At 37.7% G+C, this 20,842-nt stretch overlaps 1 protein-coding gene across 1 annotated transcript in view; it reads left to right on the forward strand.

Annotated features, from left to right (window-relative positions):
• The window catches only part of JMY (junction mediating and regulatory protein, p53 cofactor), a 65,840-nt gene that overhangs the window by 38,618 nt on the left and 6,380 nt on the right, over positions 1 to 20,842 (forward strand). The window contains exons 6-11 of the mRNA XM_042825994.1: positions 2,028 to 2,193; positions 5,066 to 5,253; positions 11,567 to 11,653; positions 14,113 to 14,208; positions 15,435 to 15,987; positions 18,283 to 18,593. Coding sequence (XP_042681928.1) covers positions 2,028 to 2,193; positions 5,066 to 5,253; positions 11,567 to 11,653; positions 14,113 to 14,208; positions 15,435 to 15,987; positions 18,283 to 18,590 — 1,398 coding nt within the window. The 3' untranslated portion in view covers positions 18,591 to 18,593. The remainder of the gene's footprint in view (positions 1 to 2,027; positions 2,194 to 5,065; positions 5,254 to 11,566; positions 11,654 to 14,112; positions 14,209 to 15,434; positions 15,988 to 18,282; positions 18,594 to 20,842) is intronic.

A 20,842-nucleotide genomic window follows, 5' to 3' on the forward strand; every position in this document is an offset into this window, starting at 1 on the left:
TTTCATCTTCCTGGATATTTGCTTTTACAACCTTTGTCTGAAACAATAAGATGCTTTTTTGGTTTGATTTAGTACAGAGGTGTTTCTGATCTAGTGTAATTATGTCTAAATATATACTATAAATTAAACCTAGAAAACTCTTCTGTGTTATTGTCTGTTATTGACAGCCTCGATCCCTCAAGAGACCACCAAAGTGTAAAAACCTGGTAGCAATTATCTTCTCTAAAATGTGTGGTTGGTTGGATAGATCCTTTATTTTTTCTAGGTAGATGTCTCCGTAGTGTTGAAGTTGCTGTCCTATGGTAACTGTACCCCCTTCCATTAGAACAGTAAGAAAGATAGATCACAAGTCTTCAGTAAGGGTTAGATTTACTTTCATCCTCTCCTGTATGGGAGAAACTGCAAGGGATTAATTTTTGAGAAGGTAGAAAGTTTGTTTCTGACCTTAGCACTTCTGCTGGCTAACTGTTTAAATAACCAACAATATTTAAATATTGTTCTGCTGAATGCATGCTTGCCTAAAGTCAAGAGAATGATCTAAGTTCATTTTTGATGTTTCTGGTGTCACTTTTTCAGACTGAAGCCACAATTAATTACTGAAAAAAATACAAAAACTTCAACTACTCCTTTTTTGTCCTTTGAAAGGCTCCAGAAACAAGGCTGCTACAAGATTCTGTATGTTCTGAGGGGATATACCTGCGTATTTTCTTAAATTTTTTGGATGCTTTTCCCTTCTCCTTGGTGGCCAAGAGGGCCAGTGGCATCCTGGCCTGCATTAGGAATGGTGTGGCCAGCAGGAGCAGGGAGGAGATCATCCCCCTGTGCTCAGCTCTGGTGAGGCCGCACCTCGAGTATTGTGTTCAGTTTTGGGCCCCTCACTACAAGAAAGACATTGAGGCCCTGGAGTGTGTCCAGAGAAACTGGAAACAAAACTGGTGAGGGGTCTGGAGCACAAGTCTTATAAGGAGCGGCTGAGGGAGCTGGGATTGTTCAGTCTGGAGAAGAGGAGGCTCAGGGGAGACCTCATTGCACTCTACAACTTCCTGAAGGGAGGCTGTGGTGAAGAGGGGTTTGGCCTCTTCTCCCAGGCAATGAGCAGAACAAGGGGAAATGGCCACAAGTTGTATCAGAGGAGGTTTAGGTTGGACACAAGGAAGAACTTTTTCTCTCAAAGAGTGGTCAGGCACTGGAATGGCTGCCCAGGGGGTGGTGGAGTCGCCGTCCCTGGCAGCATTCAAGAGGAATCTGGACGACGTGCTGTGTGATATGGTTTAATGCTTGTGGTGGCAATGGTGATGAAGAGACAGTTGGACTAGATGATCTTATAGGTCGTTTCCAGCCTTGTGATTCCATGATTTTATGATTCTATGATTCTTCCAAGCTGCAGTACTAATAAAAATTTGAAGTTTTTTTTAATAAATATTTTGAAAAAAATAATGTAAAAGGCTTTGGATCTGCAGATATTCTACTTTAAGCCTGTATTCAAGAATGTTGATGTTGTAATGTTGGGATAGGAAATATAATTAAAAAAACCACCTCTTCAGCCTTTTTTTTTTTTTTTTTTTTTAAGTTTTGAAATAACATTCTCAGTAAAGTTGTCTTTATCAGAAATCCATACATGTAATTTTCCCTGATTTTGCCACCTCTCACTTTTTTCCCTACTTCAACTACAGTAATTTTGAGGTAGTTCTCTAGATGCTGTTACATTTTTTGGATTAAAGATAAGGTCATCATATCTCTTGTGAGAATCAGGTGGAAGAGTGATAAGGTTATTTCACGCTGCTTACTGTATGATTTTGCACTTTAGCCATCAGGAGTAATGTACCATACTGAAAAAAAGTCAAGTATTGTAGGTGCCTGATAGTGTGTGGCTTATCAAAACCAGCCTCTTGATGCATTCAATTTTAACATGCTGTATTTAGCATACCAGGCTGTATCTAGATGTAATGATAAAATCCGTAGTTTTAAGTTTCTTTGTCCTGGAAGTGTATGTTTATTCTTTTTTTCTGTTCCCTCTTTCCATTTAGATGCAAAGTCTGAAGGGTGGTACAGAAGCCATAGCCCACTTGGATCAGTTAGAAGCTGATTATTACGATCTGCAGCTTCAGTTATATGAAGTGCAGTTTGAGATCTTGAAATATGAAGAGCTGCTGCTGACAGCGCAACTTGAAAGCATCAGAAGACTGATATCAGGTACTTCATGCATTTTAACTTAATACATGATCTGAAAAAGAGATAATTCTATTCTTAATGGTCTAGTAAAGTCTGCGGGAATGAAATGAGAACAGTTTCTCTACCATGTGACCAGCTGGATATTCTGACTTAAATTTACACTTGTTCATAGGCAGTACAGATGCAGGAGTTTTCGTATGATTTTCATTGTCTGTGTTTGAAAATGAGCAAATAAGGTTCTGTGTAAAGTTTAGAAAAACTAAATTCAGGCAGGAAGAAATGTTTGCATTGCTGGTCTTATGGGATAAAAACCTGCAAAGTGACTGCTGTAAAACAGAATTCTTCAGAAAATCTTGAAGCAGCTTTTATCACAGTCTCACTGGTGTAGAGCAGTGGTGTAAGCCTCTTATTTCCAAACGGTATTGTTTACTTAGAAACTAAAGAAATGGTACAAGAAAACTGTTCAGCATTTTTGAATCTAGTTGTGTCTTTGGACCTTTTCATGCTTAATATTTTTCTTCACATAAGCTCTGTTTTATTGTTCAGAGTATAGGCTTTTTTTTTTTTTTTTTTTTTTTTTTTAGATTAGAAAAGTTATTTGAAAGAGCAGAGATTTAAATCTTTTGAGTTGCCTCTGGAGAAAGCAAAAACATGGAGTACTACAAATTCCTCTCACTGTTGTGAATGTCCTACCTTCAAGTTTGTGATGGCAACAAAGTTAACTGCATGTGTAGGAGCTAGGGATTGAAAATTCTTTAAGTGACTTAAATGGCTGTGACTTAAGTGACTTCGTGGAAAGCTTCTTGTTGCTGTACACGTGTTGTGGTTTGTACTTGAGTAATGAGTACTGATTAATTTTATTAAAAGAAAACACTTGAATGGGAGATTGAGAAGAAATTTGTATCAGAAGTTTGCATCAAAGTCCTTTCATTTAGTGATAGTAGAACCAAAGGGCCTTCAGAGATTAAGTCTCCTCTAAAACATAATTGGTCATTACAAGTTTTAGCAAATGTTATGTCTAGAGATCTCAAAAAAAACCCAAAACTAAGCCTCTTGACTTGATCCATAGGAAAAACAAAGCCACAAACCAACTAAAAATACAAACTGTCCCTTACTCTGCTAACAACTGAATAGTTGACTGTTCTGGCTTCCTTTGTTCTTTTAAATTTATGGAATACTCTTTAATAAATAAACATTTTCTTTTGCAAATCCAACACTGGGTTTGGAAACTATTAAATAATAATATATCATCTTACTTTAAATGGCAGTAGTAGTCTTTTACCTTCATTAATCAAATACTAGCATTCAAAAAATGTGAATTTATTATGTTAGAATTTTAGAAAGGTTCTTATCCTATCTGTATAAACTAGCTATATATCTTTATAAGATGGATTTGTGGTGGATGCATTGGTATTTCCAGAGAATGAGTTAGTTGGTTACTGTTTTGGATGAGAGGGTGTTAACAGTTGGAAATCACATAGATTGTATCTGAAGGTGAAAAATTCTTTTATTTTAAGTATTTGTGTCATTAAAATGTTTAAGTCCTGAACAGATGTTATAACATATTTGGGAGTTCTAATGTTTTTTACAGAAATGTTTTGGGATTTTGATGAGTGTTGCTTTTTTTCTTCTTTCCAAACAGTAAAACAATATGTAACATGTTGACCTCAGTGGGAATTGACATCAAAAGAGTTTCAGGATGGATATTAGGAAAAAGGTTCTTTACCAGAGCCACTGGGATAGGTTCCCCAGCAGCCCCAAGCTGCCAGAGTTCAAGAGGCATTTGGACAGTTCTCTCAGGCACAGGGTTTAAATTTTGGGTTGTCTCTGTGTGAAGCTGTATTTGGATTCTTGTGGGTCCTTTCCAATTTAGGATATTCTGTGATTCTGTGTTTTCTGTCTTGTACATTTGACAGTTTTGCAGCTCATCTGTTAGGGTTTTATTTGTAAATAGCTATCCTTAACTCTTAATGAAATCTCATTTTAAAGCAAGTGAATTCTTCCATTTTATAAGTGTGTATGGAAATACAATAGGTTTTAGCCATAGTTCTTGTTTTTACTCACTATTTCAAAGTGGGTTCTAATGATTTAACAACTTTATGTCTGGATGAAATTCTGTATAAACTGTGCACTACACTAAAGACTTGAATAGGTCTGATATTTATTGTTGTTTTTTCTGATAGTATCCATATCCTGCTGACTCAATATCAACATTATGTAATAAAAATTTTGGTTGCAGCAGAGACCTTATGCACAAATGATTGAACTAACAACCACTTTTGAAATTGATGGTGTTCTGAAGAAGACCCTGTCCTCTTTCCCATATTATCTCAGGGCAGAAGTAGGTGGAATCCGTGATCTTCCTAAGATGTAGCTGATGAAGGAGGAATCATAGAATCATAGAATTGCACAGGCTTCCCACTGCTGCCACTATGCACAGTGACTGGAAGGCTAGAAGCATCCTGAGAGGATTTTCGGCAATGTATTGTCTAACTTCCCTTGTGGGTTGTGGCAGAAGAATCTCATGCTTAAAGATTTCAGTAAGAATCTATATGTTCTGAACTTTGTAGTGTAGACCAGGGGATATTATTGTACGGTGTAGGTCCCTTGTATTAATTAAGTGATCCAAAGGCATTCATGGGCACTGTGATCAAGTTTGTTTACGGTCAGAAGTGCCACATTTTCAGTAACATTTGTTCTTTAATGTTTGAGCTTACCTGAATGACAACCATCTAACCTTCTGCATTTTTTTTATCATCTTCTGAAATGACTGTAGTATTCTTATGCATTAAATCTTGCAACACAGGATGGCATTGTCTTGTAACAAAGCAAACTGTTGACCAAAAACACACTGTTGATTGTACTTTTTTTATTGCTGACGTTTTTAAAACAGAGAAGAGAGATGAAGTGGTGTATTATGACACTTACGAAAGTATGGAAGCAATGCTTGAAAAAGAAGATCCGGCATCATCTGTACACTTACAAAAAGAGGAGCTGCAAAAGTTGCAGCAAAAAATCCGCCAGCTGGAAGCCAGGCGTGGACGTATTTCAGCCAAGAAAGCCTACCTCAGAAATAAAAAGGTACTAATAAATTGCAAATTTCTGTCATTATTAGCAAACTTAATAGAACTTCAAAATTATATTTCGAAAGATTGTATTATATTAAATTAAACTTCCACATCTCTGAAATTCTGTGGATTATATTTACTATATGTTAAAAGTTGTTTTAAAATATAATTAGACAAACAAGTATATATAATAAAATTGATATTTTAAGGTAATTCAATTTGGCTTTAAAGAACCTTTTAATGACAGGGAAGAGAGCAAATAAAATAATTTCTATTCACTTATCAAATCACTTGCATGTGGAGATTCCAGAATGATTTTACAGAGAGCAGATTTATGTCTTGATTTATATTTTGCAGAAGAAAATCTTCTGGGATGTTTTCTGATTCATGAGTTATTTTTCTCTTACTTCTGTCCTTTTAAGGGAAAGCAGCTACACATGTAATCCAGTATACATTCTTAATTTATAAAACTAGGTTTGCTATTATGAATTAATCGGCTCAGTTTCATTTTTTAATGTTTCGTGGTTGAAATATTGTGTTGAAAGTGTTTTTCATGCAGCAAAGATTTTAATGTGCTATGTCAAATGTAGATAAATACATTGATTCCTTTTTCCAGTATGACTTGTTCATTGTTCCCTAACAGTTGACACTTACATCAATATGCATTAATAATGAGATAATTTAATGAATAGATAAAAGTTTTTTTAGAACAATGTAATACTTGTTAAAAGTATTAAGTAATTGGGGTTTAACAAGTAATACTTCTTAGTGTTTCCACATCTTCTTGTATATTCTCAAAATATACAGAAGTCCTAGCTGAGATCCCATTTTAAATTAGGATCTTTATATTTTGTGTTTTATATGATTAACAATATGTGGTGATGAGTGATTAAGGAAGCACAGAAAATCATTCTCTGACATCAGATTTTATTTTTCAGGGGAAGTTGTTCTGGTCTTGTCTGTTAATGAGATAATATAGCAACAGATAATTAATTACTATGTATAGAATAACATGTAAATAAAAATTTCTTTGACTGTAGTCATTTTTTTTTTTTTTTCAGAAATTTTCTTTATTTATGCAGTTGTTTTTTTTTGACTGTCAAATATTTTTAAGACATCTTTACTTAGAAACTTCTCCTAGAGATCTGTTAGAGACCTTATTCAGTTGTACTTCTGAATATTGAGCCAGAATTTTTAAAATTTTTGGTTTCACTGAGCTCAGTGCAATTTCACTGTTCTGATATTTTATTAATGTGAAGATAAGCTCTGTACTCATTTCCTTACACAAAATCTAATTGCGTTTATTAAGCAATCATCTCCTGAAGTTCCTTTGTCTTGGTGACAGTTATACAAGAAAAAGCACTCAGTATTTTTCCTGTTTCTTTAAAGTGTGTTATGAATCGTTCATGGAAGATCTGTCTATTGTTATCCCAGTCTACCCCCTGCTGGCTGCACAGTAGTATTAATTAAGTTACAGTATGAAACAAATGTCTGTTTTATTATAGAGCTAGATTTCTAGCAGTGTTATGGTAATAAAGATGATCTAGAAGGTGTCTAGAAAAATTGTTTGGAAAACAGAGAAATGAATAGAATTATTTGACATCGAGTAAAAGTGCTTCTTATCCTGAGCAGCTAAGAGAAGGAACCGATTGAAGTTATTTGGACCATTCTTATAGTGCACACTTTCACCTACCAATCTTCACATTCTGCTATGTCCATTTAATAGGAGATTTTTACTGTTTCACAAGCAGTGAGGTTAAAGCACAGCCCATGCCTAAGCAGATGTATGCAGTAACGGTTAATGCAAGTTTATTGGTATGCTTTCATAATATTATAACTATTATGTTCGAATGGCATAACCACATAGAAATCTTAAAATATGCTTTCTGCACATACTGAGTTTTCTAAATGAGAAGGTAATTTTTTAACTGCGACGTTCAGTATGAAAGTAAAATTCACTGGAACTAGCTAAGTACAACACTAATACAGATTTCTTTTCACTGTATTACAAATTACTAGTTTTGAATGTGTTAACTTATCCAGTGATAAAAGTTAAATGGTTAATCAGTTCTCTTTTTCTGTCTTTCAAACAGAACTGCAGAAATTGGTCAGATGATTAAAAAAAACAGTACTCTAGATACTTTCTGGAGTTTGCAGGGTTGGTTAGCATCTTTCATGAAGCATGGCTCTCTAACTGATCATAATGCCCCCACTAAAGTTTTAAATAGTCCAGAGTATGAAGGATTATGTCACATATGTGCCAGGCTGTATTCCTAATTAAGAATCATACAATCTTTATAGCTGGAATGATCTTTTCCTTTATAAAAGTGTATGAGGTTATTGATTTATGTTCAGCTTGTCATCCACCATAATCATACAGTTCATTTTCTTTTATATTTCCACCTCACTTTTGTTTTTTCCATCATCCTTTGCTTGTGGAAGGTTAATCTTGTCCATGTAGAACCTCACATTTATGAAATTGCAGCCTTTCTTTGTTAAGAACATTTTGGTAATTAAGATGATTCAGAGTTCTACTACTGTGCTGTGACATGTTTTCGGCCCCTCCTAGTTGTTGTGGGGTTTTTCTTGGTATTATTTCAAGTCATGCAGAACTAATTATATTAAAGTAGGTCATTTCTTTATTAATATGAAATCAGCACCAAGGGTGTTTTTGTCCACCTTTTCCTCTTTCTTTACGTGGTTAAAATATGTTTCACTATTGCTCTTATTCAGAAAGATCGAAATATTGATGCTAAACAAAAAATTTCAGGAAAGTGAGGCCTCAGTTATGAGAATATGTTCCTGTAATTTACATACTGAGGTACTGTTCTTTTTTCAATTTTCAATACTGTATCATTTTTCAATACTCTTGCCAACATGCGAAAAACCCCAAGAAATAGAATGTGATCATCTTCACAGAATTATAGAAAGCCATAGGTTAGAAGGGACCTCAAAGAGTGGTGCGGTTGATACGGTGGAAGGAAGGGAGGCCATTCAGAGGGACCTCGACAGGCTGGAGGGCTGGGCTCGGGTGAACCTAATGAGGTTCAACACGGCAAAGTGCAAGGTTTTGCATTTGGGCCGGAAGAACCCCAGGCACCCGTACAGGCTGGGAGGAGTGGTCCTTGAGAGCAGCTCGGCAGAGAAGGACCTGGGGGTCCTGATGGACGAGAGACTGAACATGAGCCAGCAGTGCGCTCTGGCAGCTCGAAAGGCAAATGGGATCCTGGGCTCCATCAGGAGAGGGGTGGTCAGCAGGGACAGGGAGGTGATTGTCCCTCTCTACTCGGCTCTTGTGAGGCCCCATCTGGAGTACTGTGTCCAGGTGTGGAGCCCTCAGTACAAGAAAGACATTGAGATTTTGGAAAGGGTCCAGAGGAGGGCGACTAAGATGATCAGGGGGCTGGAGCACCTCCCCTATGAGGACAGGCTGAGGGAGTTGGGCTTGTTCAGCCTGGAGAAGAGAAGGCTGCAGGGTGACCTCATTGCAGCCTATCAATACCTGAAGGGAACCTACACCCAGGAGGGGAGTAAACTCTTCAAAAGGGCTGACAACAGCAGGACTAGGGGAAATGGATCCAAGTTGAAGGAGGGAAGATTTAGGTTGGATGTTAGGGGGAAGTTCTTTACAAGGAGAGTGGTTAGGCCCTGGAACGGGCTGCCCAGGGAGGTTGTGGATGCCCCGTCCTTGGACGTGTTCAAGGCCAGGTTGGACGGGGTCCTGGGCAACCTGATCTGAATGTGTGTGTTTGGTGGCCCTGCTAGGCAGGAGGGTTGGAACTACATGATCCTTGAGGTCCCTTCCAACCCGGGTGATTCTGTGATTCTGTGTGATTATCTAGTTTGAATCACAGTGCCATTCACAGGGTTGCAAGCCACCAGATATGGTGAGGTCTCATCTGGAGTACTGCGTCCAGTTCTGGGCTCCCCAGTACAAAAAAGACGGGGATCTCTTGGAAAGAGTCCAGCGGAGGGCCACGAAGATGGTGAAGGGCCTGGAGCATCTCTCCTATGAGGAAAGGCTGAGTGAACTGGGTCTGTTCAGCCTGGAGAAAAGAAGATTGAGAGGGGACCTGATCCAGGTCTATAAATATCTAAGGTGTGGGGGGCAGAATGGCGAGGCCGGACTCTTTTCAGTGGTGAGTGGAGACAGGACAAGGGGAAACGGCCGGAAACTGCAGCATAGGAAGTTCTGCACAAATGTGCACAAGAACTTCTTTACAGTGAGGTGACGGAGCACTGGAACAGGCTGCCCAGGGAGGTGGTGGAGTCTCCTTCTCTGGAGATGTTCAAGACCTGCCTGGATGCCTACCTGTGCAACCTGCTGTAGGGAACCTGCTTTGGCAGGGGGTTGGACTCGATGATCTCTGGAGGTCCCTTCCAACCCCTACAATTCTGTGATTCTGTGAGATCAGGCTGCCTGGGTTCATACTGCACCTGGGCTTGAACTCCTCCAGGGATGATTGGGCATTCATAGCTTCTCTGGGCAGCCTGTGCCAGTACTTCACCAGCCCCTAAGTAAAGAATTTTCACCTCTTTCAGTTTAAAACCATTCCCCTTGTAAAAAGGAGACTGTGTGAAAAGTCTATCTCCTTTTTGTCTTAGTTCCCCCTCCAGTAAGTGGATGGCCTCAATGAAGTCTCTTGGGAGACCTCTTGTCCAAGCTGAAAAAGGTCAGCGCCCTCAGCCTTTCTTGTAGGAGAGGTGCTCCACTCCTCTGATCATCTTAGTGGCCTCCTCTGGACCTGCTCCAAGGGCTTCACATCTGCTTTATGCTGGGGGCTCTAAGCCCGGACGCAGCACTGCAGGTGGGGTCTCACGAGGGCAGTGTAGAGAGGGACAGTCTTCTCCCACTCCTGGCTGGCCATCTCTTTTTTGGTGCAGTCCTGGATACCGTTGACCTGTCTGGGCTGCAAGAGCACACTGCTGGCATAATTCCAACTTCTCATCTTCCGGGATCCCCAAATCCTCCTTTGTAAGTTTAGTTCTATCTGTGCTTGGCTTTTCTAATCCCATCTCTGCACGTCTGAACAGCATCCTTGTATTCCTCCCAAACCACCCATTTCTGCTTCCTGTACATGTCCTTCTTATCCCTCAGTTTCTTGCTCAGCCATGTCCATTTCCTACCTCCTCTGCCTGACTGCTTGTGCTGGGAGACAGAGAACTCTTGTGGTCTCAGAAAGTTTTCCTAAGAGAACTGCCTGCTCTGTTCTGTTCCTGTGTCACTAACAACAGTTTCCAGATCTCATTGACATTGAACAATTTGTTAAACATTCTGGATTTTTCTCTCCTGAAGTTCAAGGTCCTGACTCTGCTCTTTGCCAGGCCTATAATCCCCGAGATTGTGAACTTGACCAGGCAGGCCATGGTCACTACAGCCCAAGTGCCTGCTGCCTTAACCTCTTTAATGAGCTCATCTGTATTGATGAGCACCTGCTCCATTCACTGCTGGTTGGTCTGTCCAACACGTGGGTCAGGACAGGAGTCTCCTGGAATGCCTGCAGTCCATCGTCCTGTTTCCCCAGCAGACATCTGGGTGGTTGAAATCCCCCATCAGGATGAGAGCCTGAGTGCAATGCCTTTTGTAACAAGAAGGCCTTGTCATTGGGCTCCCCTTAGTCAGGCAGCTTTAGATACCTCAACTACCTGATGTTCTATATTGGTCTGTCTCATTCTCCGAAGGTATTCAAACCCCTGGTCACTTTCCTGTGTAACCTGCTCTAGCAAACTTAGTTTAGCAAGGGGATTAGACTAACTGAACTCCACAGGCCCCACCCAGCCTCTGTGGTTCAGTGATACTGTGTCAACGCTTGCTTTTAAACCATTATAGATACTAACTTGGTGTAATAAATGAACCTGTTTGTATGTATGTAAAATTTACCAATGTTATTATAGTTTGTGGTTGCAGATTGTTTATGTAAAGATGAACTCACACTTGTAAATGGGAAGCTGCCTCATTCCAGAAACAGAAATACGTGATTTATTCAAGAGTTAGTTATTACCCATTTACACAAATCATGGCATTGCACAAAAGTTTTGTGAAGTATTTAACTGATCAGCATTTCTTGCCACTTATGTACTCATTCTGTAGACAAGACTTTTCAAGCAGCAGTCGTGTATTCTTTTGAAAGCTTAAAATAATGGGCTTGGCTTTGTTTCTCTTGATTTTGTTTACATTTTGAGGTTTGACTGTAAGATAAATCAACTTTTTTAATTTGGTTGTAATTTCTATTTTTTCAATTCTTAGTGCTGTTTGCTAAATATTACAGTATAAATTGAACACTTGAAAATTCACATTTTATAGACATCATCTTGTGTCTCTACAGGAGATTTGTATTGCAAAGCATAATGAAAAGATCCAGCAGCATCACCAGAGTGAAGAGGAGTACAAAATGCACCACACTGTTCAGCTAGTAAGTTTGAGCTTTCTGCTGTTCAGCAGGCATTTAGATGATAATTTCCATTGCTCGTTATACGTTCATTAGTAGAATATCAAATCAGATGTCTATTTCATATTATGCTGGTAAGGAAGAACATATAGCTCTGTTAGGATGACACTGAATCCAATCAAATAAAAAAATTCACAGTCTAAATGATTACTGCTAGAGTTAGATTGCATGCAGAATTTCTGACGTATTTCTGAATCTTGCTCCACATTTCTCTGTGTATTCTTGTAACACAGAATAGGCTACTTAGTCCAACTGTTGTGTTGTACATAACAGACTTTTTTAAAGACTATTCGGACTGTAGGCGAGGTCTTTAATGCTGTTGTAATATCCGTATTTAATAAAGATCACTGACAAAGATGTGTTGAAGTCTAAAGCCTTTTAATTCAGACTTCAGTTAGATTATTAAAAATGATTCTCAGTTATCCTTCTACATTTTTAACACTGATACATTTATCCAGGAAGTCAGCTGCATAATTTATATTATGAAAAGGCTACGCTTACCAGAATACTCTTTCAGGAGCTTGGAAGAATACGTATTTTATTTTATTTCTTAAAACAAAGCAAATAATTCTCCTATCTTGATTACAGTCCATTTATCACTCTTAAATATAAAAGGCTTGATGGCATGGTCAGCAGGTTAAGGGAGGTGGTCCTGCTCTTCTACTTTGCACTAGTGAGATCTCGCCTGACTACCAAATCCAGGTGGAGAGTCCTCATTACAGGAGAGGCATGAGTCTGTTGTGTGTCCAGAAGAAAAAACAGTTCAAGGGATGGACATCCCTTGTGAGTATGAGCTGGGAGACCTGGGGCTGATCAGCCTGGAGAAGAGAAGGCTCCAAGGAGACCTGATAGTGGACTTCTGGCATCTAAAGCTGTTGGCTTTAAAAAAGGAGACAGATTCTTCAGTGGTGCATTTTGTGATAGGTCAAGTGGAAATAGTTTTAAATTAAAAGAGGAGAGATTTAGATTGGGTATGAAGAAGAAACTTGTAACAGTAAGGATGGTGAGACACTGGAGCAGGTTGTCCAGAGAGGTGGTAGAAGCCCTGTCCTTGGAGTCATTCAGAGTCAGGCTGAATGGGGCTCTGAGCAACATAATGTAGCTGTAAGGGATCCTGTTCATTGCAGGGGGTTTGGACTAGATGACCTTTAAAGGCCCCTTCCAACTCAACAGGTTCCATGATTCTGTGATTTTCTTGTCTGTTAAATACTAAGGGCTTTTTTATTATTTATTTCATGGATTTGCTAACTTAGATTATAAAGACATGCCCTAACCTGACTGAGAAATATCCACTATTGTTGCAAAATAGGTTTTTATGCAGACACAAACACACTCTCTGGATATTTAAAACATAGGTGTGGTGGTAGAACTGTACTTTCTTCTTGCTATAATCTTCTCTTTGTACTCTTGTAATTTCTTTTCCACCTTACTCAATTATTTTCTTTTATTGCTTTCTTCTTTTTCTGTCTCCTGTTTTAACAATTTTCTATGCATGTTCTCCTCTCCAATGCATCTACCAATACATATCTCATTAGAAAATACAGGAGCTGGTTCTTGGAAAGGACAACTAGCTAAATAATGAAAGTGGCAGCTAGTCTGACTCTGCTTTTTTGTTGATTGAATAAGGATAAAAGTTCATGAAGGCGATAACCTTAACTTTTAACAATATTTATCAGCTTTTTTTTTTGTTATGTTTGATGCATTAAGTCTTTTAAGAATTAAGGCTGCCATTATTGCTTATGAGGTTTTTCTTTGTAGCCATTTGTTCTGTGACATATTCTTCTTCTTCTGTACTTACACCAACGAGTGACTTTTGCCGTTTGATACTGAGTACCAATTTTGAATAAATTTGACTGCAGTGTTTTGTTTCAAAGAATAAATAACTGAAAGAAAGTGGTTAACTAGTTAATAGAAAGGGATCCAAATGTGTGTTTCTTCTAAGATTCCCAAGCAACAAAAAAATATTACTGTCTTAGCTGTGAGAAAGAGCTTCAAACCTTTTTTTAAAAAAGATTATAGAAAGTCAAGCTAGATTAAATATGTCACTTCAAGATAATAAAATCCAAAACTTTAGTTTAATATTCTTGTTAAATATGCTTTTTATCTAATCTTTCAAGGCAAAAACTTCCGGTCCCAGTGTTCCAGTTCCACACTGAAACCTTTTTACCAAGCCTTTCATTTTGTCACAGTTACAAAATAGGAAATCTGCTCTATTATTTGAGGGGATAGCAAAGTTTTGAAATTCTCAAATATGTTTATTTGAAAAATAGAACATTAAATAATTCATTACAGTTATTAGAGTTATTTAAATGCAGTATTTTTATGATTAAAACATATGATTAAAGATATTAAAACATATGATTTAACATATGGTTAAACATAGCTTTAGATGTAACATTTATGTTTTCCATGTTTGTTCTTAGAAGCGAGATCAGCTACAAGATGAAGAGGAAAAAAAGAGCTCCTGGGTTAGTCAGGAACGACAGAAAACACTGGACAGACTTCGCACATTTAAGCAGGTAACAGAAGACTTGTTCAACTTTTATGCTTTTTTTTTTTCATTTTTCTTTTTGTCAAAAGGAATTTTCACTCCTCCCCAGACCAGACTATACTATTTCTATACTATTTGTTAATTTCTTCTACTGTGTAATTAATTACTCTTTGGAAAATTTATCATGAATTATGGCACTTGTAGTAGCAAATCTCTCTCACTGTTATGTTATCAGTGCCATAATAAGCTTCTGTTGTACATCTACACATTGTGGCAAGACATTTAACAGACTTTCTTAGAAATATAATCCAAATGGTATTTCCTGCAAGGAGCATTGCCATCTGATAAAGCTTCACCACCACTGACTTCAGAACATCTGTCAATACCTGTCCCTTTCCGTTACAATGTTAGTGTCATGTAATCAATAGAAGATTGCATAAAAGGTAGAGAACAAGGAGAGGGATTAAGATGCATTAAAATGAAGATTGTATTAATTGGTAGACTATAAAAATAGACATGAGAAAGTTATTGGAAAACTGTCTTCCTCTGCAGTACGCTCTTGATATCCTTGTTTTTTGTAAGGCTTTTTGATAATATGCATTCTGTAAATTAAAGCAAATTTACTTATGTTAACCAGCACTTCATAATGACCTGACACAATGTCACGATTTTTGAAAAATATTTTATACCTTGCTTTCAGAATCAGTTTTTACTTTTGTGTAAAAATGTCCATGGATGAATCAAATTTGAAAAGACATATTGAGAAAATAAATTCAAGAACTAAATTTAAAAACAGTGGAAATTTTCAGAATGTTTGACATCTATGAAAGGTAACTTTTTGAATGGTGTGATTCACATCTGAAGTCAGTGTTTTAGGCTGGAGAGGACTTTTTTGTGGGGAGAGCTTTAACCAGCTTCAGGGAAGAGAAGCAAGAAGGAATTATCAATTTTCAGAAAAAAACACTTCTGAATGTACTTAGTGAAATCCTGATTCTAACTTGTGTATCCCTAGACCAGTCGTGTATAATTTATGGCTTAACTAAGAATTGAAATTAGAAAAATGGATTATATGTGCATAAAGGTATTTGCTTTGGTTTTATGTGTAGAGCAAAATGAATGAAAACAATAGTTGAATTCTACTGGTTAATTTAGTTGAATTTCTACTGGAAAAGTGAGCTCTAATGACAAGCATTCAGTATCTAAAATAGTCTTTTATATATACTTACCTAACTGTAATTAACTTTTATACTCCAGCGGTACCCTGGCCAAGTAATACTTAAATCAACCAGACTACGACTGGCTCATGCAAGAAGAAAATGTGCAGCCAGCTCAGCGCCCTCTGTAGATCAGCCTCAATCTTTGCCAGCAACCATACAAATCCAAGAGAAAAGTGAAGAGGTGGAATTGGAAAATGCAGTTCAGCCTTTGCAAGTGCAGGAATCCACGAGCTCGGAACAACTTCAGGATATCTCGTTACCTCCCAGCAGTGTTACGTCTGAATTGCCTCAAGTTAGTCCTGCTCCACTCACCAATACTGAGCTACAAACAGAGACTGTTAGTGTAGTACCACTTCCACCCCCTTTGCCTCCACCACCTCTGCCTCCACCTCCACCTCTGCCCTCCAAGGAAGATACCACCAAATCCTTCGAGAAAAGCGGCAGCTTTGTCAAACGCCAGAGTGAAGAGAAGGGAGTCCAGCACTCTTCCAGTGTCCCAGCAGCATATCTGTTTGACAGCAGTCAACTAGTCAGTGCCAAGAAGAAGCTTAAGAAGACAGGTGATCTTGAGGGTTTACAGAGAAGGAGAGGTAACGTTTGCATTCTTCTGCATTTAACTGCAGTGTACATCCTTTCCTCTGCTGTACTGAGCAGAGGAATATATAGGGAAGTCTGTGCTGTGATTTAGGTATAATCATTAATGACTTGAAGAATGTTGGCAACTGTTGGCAAACAAATTGTAGGATCCTTATGACAGCATATTACATGTATGTTGAATTAAACAGAAAACAACTTGTGAAACTGATTATCTGATACACTATATCAAATCAGCTAGAAATGTAGCTAGAAGTTGCCTTAAAGAATCCTTTCTTTTCTTGCTTGCAGCTAGCTTCACCTGGGGGTGCAATGTTGTGGGGTTTTTTGTTTTTTGTTTTTTTTCAAAACAGAATTTGACAGATTTTAAGATCTAATAAAACAAGTATTGTCTTGGGACATAGGAAACCTTGAGAATGTTTTCTTCAAGGTTTCTTGAAATTTTCATAGAAAAATCCACAATTCCTTAAATCATCTTGAGAGCCGAGTAAGAATATACACATTTAACTACAGTTGAGAATTAAATTTATAATAAATCAACCAAGCATATGACTTCATTAGAAACTTCATTGGTAAGTAAGTAAGTAAGACTCAGGGCTGAGTTGGTGGATTTGTTACAACTTCACTGAGTAATTGCTATCTACTTTTATCTTTATATCATATAAAAAATGGGGAGGTGGCAGCCACATTTGAACAGAACAATTTTTAAATAAAATGTGCTATATTAGAGTGGGGTCTTTTTATGAAAATTGGATATAGAATTTTCAAAAGCACTGAACTGTTGTACTGAATGTTATTGAGGAACAGTACCTGAGGTGGGCCTTGATTTGCAGTACTGTAACATGACTTTTCATTAGAATTCTATTTGGGTATGTCAGTTACAACTGCAGGAAACATCCCTCAGTTGACGATTTTCCTCATGCATATAGAATTTGAGCTGTTTGTGCCTATCAGGCAGAAACAAGAGTGTTTCTCTTTAGTGCTCCTTAACGGATTGAATTATCTTGAAACAGCTGAATAGTTACAGATTCTTAAGCTGTTATGAGTCTAGTCATAAGTATAGTGTCTTAAGTTCATTATAAATACTGATGCTCCATTTTCATATGTTTTCTAATACTGCTTTGTTTCCATTCGTATAAAACATATATTGTAAGTGCAACTTGATATACATCATAAAATGACAAATAGAAAATCAAATACTCTTTAAGAGTGTCATGAATGTTAGCAGCTGTACACTACCTGCTACTCTGTGGATTTCAAAAGAAAGATGTTCCAAATCTCTGTGCAGCTTCAGTGACGTCAGCCTACAACAGATGAGTGCCTAACAGTCTTTGCTTTCTCCTTCAAATATGCAATCCTTTATCTTCTGTCTTTTCCTCACATATTTTCCAGTTGAGCCATTAGTGATCTGGGCAAGGTCCACTCGTAAATACAATGGAGGTTTTAGAAAGAAAAGAGTTAGAGCTGGATGTTCATCTGTTGATTGATATGTGCTAATGTTTGCTAACTAGTTTGTACTGTTTATTGTATCACGTTCTCTACATAGAAGTCCTACCTACTTGTAGCTCTTAAAAGAGCCAAAGCCCAATTTTTATTTCTGCAAAGAATTAGCTTCAGATTGATTGTAAAGAAAGGATGTGTGATAAAGTGTATACTCTTAATTATGAAGGAAAGTAATTTGTACAGGCACGTTGCAACTAGGTGCTTGTACATTTCTTGATCCAAAGGAGGAGGGAAATGCACCCTGTGGCTGTACTGCTTCCCTCACTTGTATGCATTAGTACTTACACAGTAGGTAAAACTGGCCACAGAATGTAGGCGCAGAAAATGTAGATTCTCCTCTGTGTGTGCATCCCTGTTGCTGAACAGTCCAGTACCTGTTCACTACATAAGTTTCCAAGTCAAGAAATACAGAGTAATGCGCACTTTCATTATGTCTTACTCAATGCAGATATTTTGATTTTCCTGACTTGTAATAGGAAGCCATCTTCAATAAATTTTTCTACTTACCTATTACGAAATTTGTTCATTTCAGAAGTTATAAACTAGTATAAACTAGTATAAACTAGTATAATCTAGTTTTGATCTAGTAACAGAAAAGATAAATTTGGAAGCTAATACAAAAATAGAGCTGCAGAATGATGAAATTGAAACTGCAATCTCCTTTATACTTATACTGTCAGATTATTACTTTAATTGCATGTGGCTGCTTTTGATTGTGTAGGAAATGTAAATAGCCACTGAATAAATTTAGTAAAAATGGTACTGAAGGTATTTTGATTTTACTGCAGTGAGTTCCCCGATGGATGAAGTGCTGGCTTCTTTGAAGCGTGGGAGCTTTCACTTAAGAAAAGTGGAGCAGAGAAGTCTCCCTCCTTTTCCTGATGAAGATGATAGCAATAACATCCTGGCGCAGATCAGGAAAGGGGTGAAACTGAAGAAAGTGCAGAAAGATGTGTTGAGAGAATCCTTTACAATTCTGCCTGATACTGACCCTCTGACAAGGAGCATCCATGAAGCGTTACGACGAATTAAAGAAGCATCACCTGAATCAGAGGATGAAGAGGAGAGTTTGCCTTGCACAGACTGGGAAAATTAACGTGTAATTAAATCAATTTAAAATACACACATATCTCTTCAACACTTTTTTATAACAACAGCTGCTAAGCCTCAGGTCATGCGTTGTAGGATACGTAGTATGAAAGTGACTAAACTGTATGATGTCCAGTGTGATAAAATATGCACACAGAAATTTAGTATCACTGACTTTTTTAAGCAAATTAGGGTTTCTATTAAGTAAAAGTTTTTTAAGACAACATCTTAGTCTATTATTGTTCTAATACTTTTGCTGAATAGTGACAGGACAGATGCTATAAAAATCCTTGTTTCATTTAGGAAATTTGAAGGGAGTGTTTGCAACTTTTAAGTAGCAAAGCAAAAGCAGCACAATCACTCTTGGACATATGCTATTATTATTTTCTAATTACTTCTGGCCTTGTAAAAAATGTAGGATCTACCACTTCCAACTGAATAGCTCCAAGTCAAGGATCATAGATTTGACTGCTGAGCACACTGAAATCTCATTGGCTACTCTGTGTGACTCTTTGATAGCTTGGTTTCAATCTGTGAACACTCTGAATTTCTAGACTATAAGCAGTAAATATACACACACATAAAAAATACAATTTATACTTCTGCTCCTTACAGAAATCCCGTGAACTTACTTAATATGAAGCTACAGTGCCTGATAGTACTTATGTTAGGCTTCAACAGATGAAGTTAGATAGAACTAAACAGGGATTGGCATTAGATTCTAAAATTAAGGCTGTATTAGTCTTATTTTTTTTATTACAACAGCAGCATACAACACTGGTCTTCTGTGGTGGTTCCTTTCTGTTACTGACATGTGGTTGAGCTGTCTGAACAGAGACAGTCTGAATAAAAGGTTCCCCTAAATTTAATTGTGATTATTTAGAATCTGGAGAGAAGAGAGATGACAACCTCTGAACAAAAATTATAAATCTGTTTAAAAATCAAAGGCTATTTCAGGAGTAGGTAAATGTTTCTTATCCTTGCAACACAGCTAGCAGGATAACCTTTTTTGATGCTTTCCATCAAGCAGTTCTATGCTGGTTAGTTTTTGTCAGTTGTCACTCTTCAGCTACAGTAAAGTGCTACAGCTGTTTAAAGTGTGTTGGTGGTGTAGTGCATCACCTGCTGAACTGCACTTCCTTTTAGAAAGGAAAGTAAATTTTGCATTTATTTCCCCATGGAAGATGTCAGGGAGAAGTTCTTTGCTATGAGAATGGTGAGGTACTGACACAGGCTGACCAGAGATGTTGTGGATGCTCCATCCCTGGAGGTGTTCAAGGCCAGATTGGATGGGGCCCTGGGCAGCCTGGTCAAGTATTAGGTATGGAGGTTGGTGGCCCTGCATGTGGCAGGGGGTTGGAGATTCATGATCCTTGAGATCCCTTCCAACCTGGGCCATTTTGTGATTCTATGGACAAGTATAATAAACTCTTGCTGAAACTGAAAGTTCATTCATATTATTTTGCATTCTGAAAACTCTCACAGACCATTAGAAAGCAAGTCATAGGTGTAAGAAAAGGCTTGCTTTGGAATTGGCTTGATTTTCTCAGTGCAGTTATTTTCTTCGTTTCCCAGATCATTTAGCAAGAGTATTATTTAACACTAAAGAGTATTTATATATACACACACACACACACACACACACACACACACATATTTGAAGTCGCTTCTGGATTTATACATGTATGCATCCAGAAGTGACTTTGAATGTTCTTAATCCAATTGCTGGACTCCCTAAACACTTTCCATTGGAACTGCATCCTTACAGAAGTCTTACAAGTACATTGTTGTACTATATAAATCAACATTTTTCTTGTTACCTTTTACAGCCCTCTAGATGCATTTCAGAGTGTTGATTGAAAATCGCTGCTATGCAGTACCTGTAGTGCACCAATTCACGTCACCTTTTAAAGCAGTACTGAACTGAAGTATCCTGTCAGTTTGCAGCTGTGGCCATTTCCCATTTTAAGGATGCACTTCAGACAAACATTGAGATCCTGTGAAATCAGTTGAACCTAAAGCAGGGTGCAGTGTTGGAGTTGTGAGTTGTGTACTACTTGGAGTTTTTCACCCATCCAGAACTTGCTTTCTCTTACTAGTGTCTTACTCTATTAAGAAAACAATCCTTTTCTCATGAGATGAGACTTAGATTTCATTGAAGAATGGTTGTGCAAACTTGCTAACAGAGCAGAAATTAAAAACTGGCCCATGCTATCAAAATATGTGAAATAATCTGCTAGAACAGAAAGACTGAAACAA

This window comes from Centrocercus urophasianus, unplaced genomic scaffold, assembly GCF_019232065.1.
Source record: "Centrocercus urophasianus isolate 14NV4802_14NV808 unplaced genomic scaffold, USGS_Curo_1.0 seq_25, whole genome shotgun sequence".
In the NCBI taxonomy this organism is placed as follows: domain Eukaryota; kingdom Metazoa; phylum Chordata; class Aves; order Galliformes; family Phasianidae; genus Centrocercus; species Centrocercus urophasianus.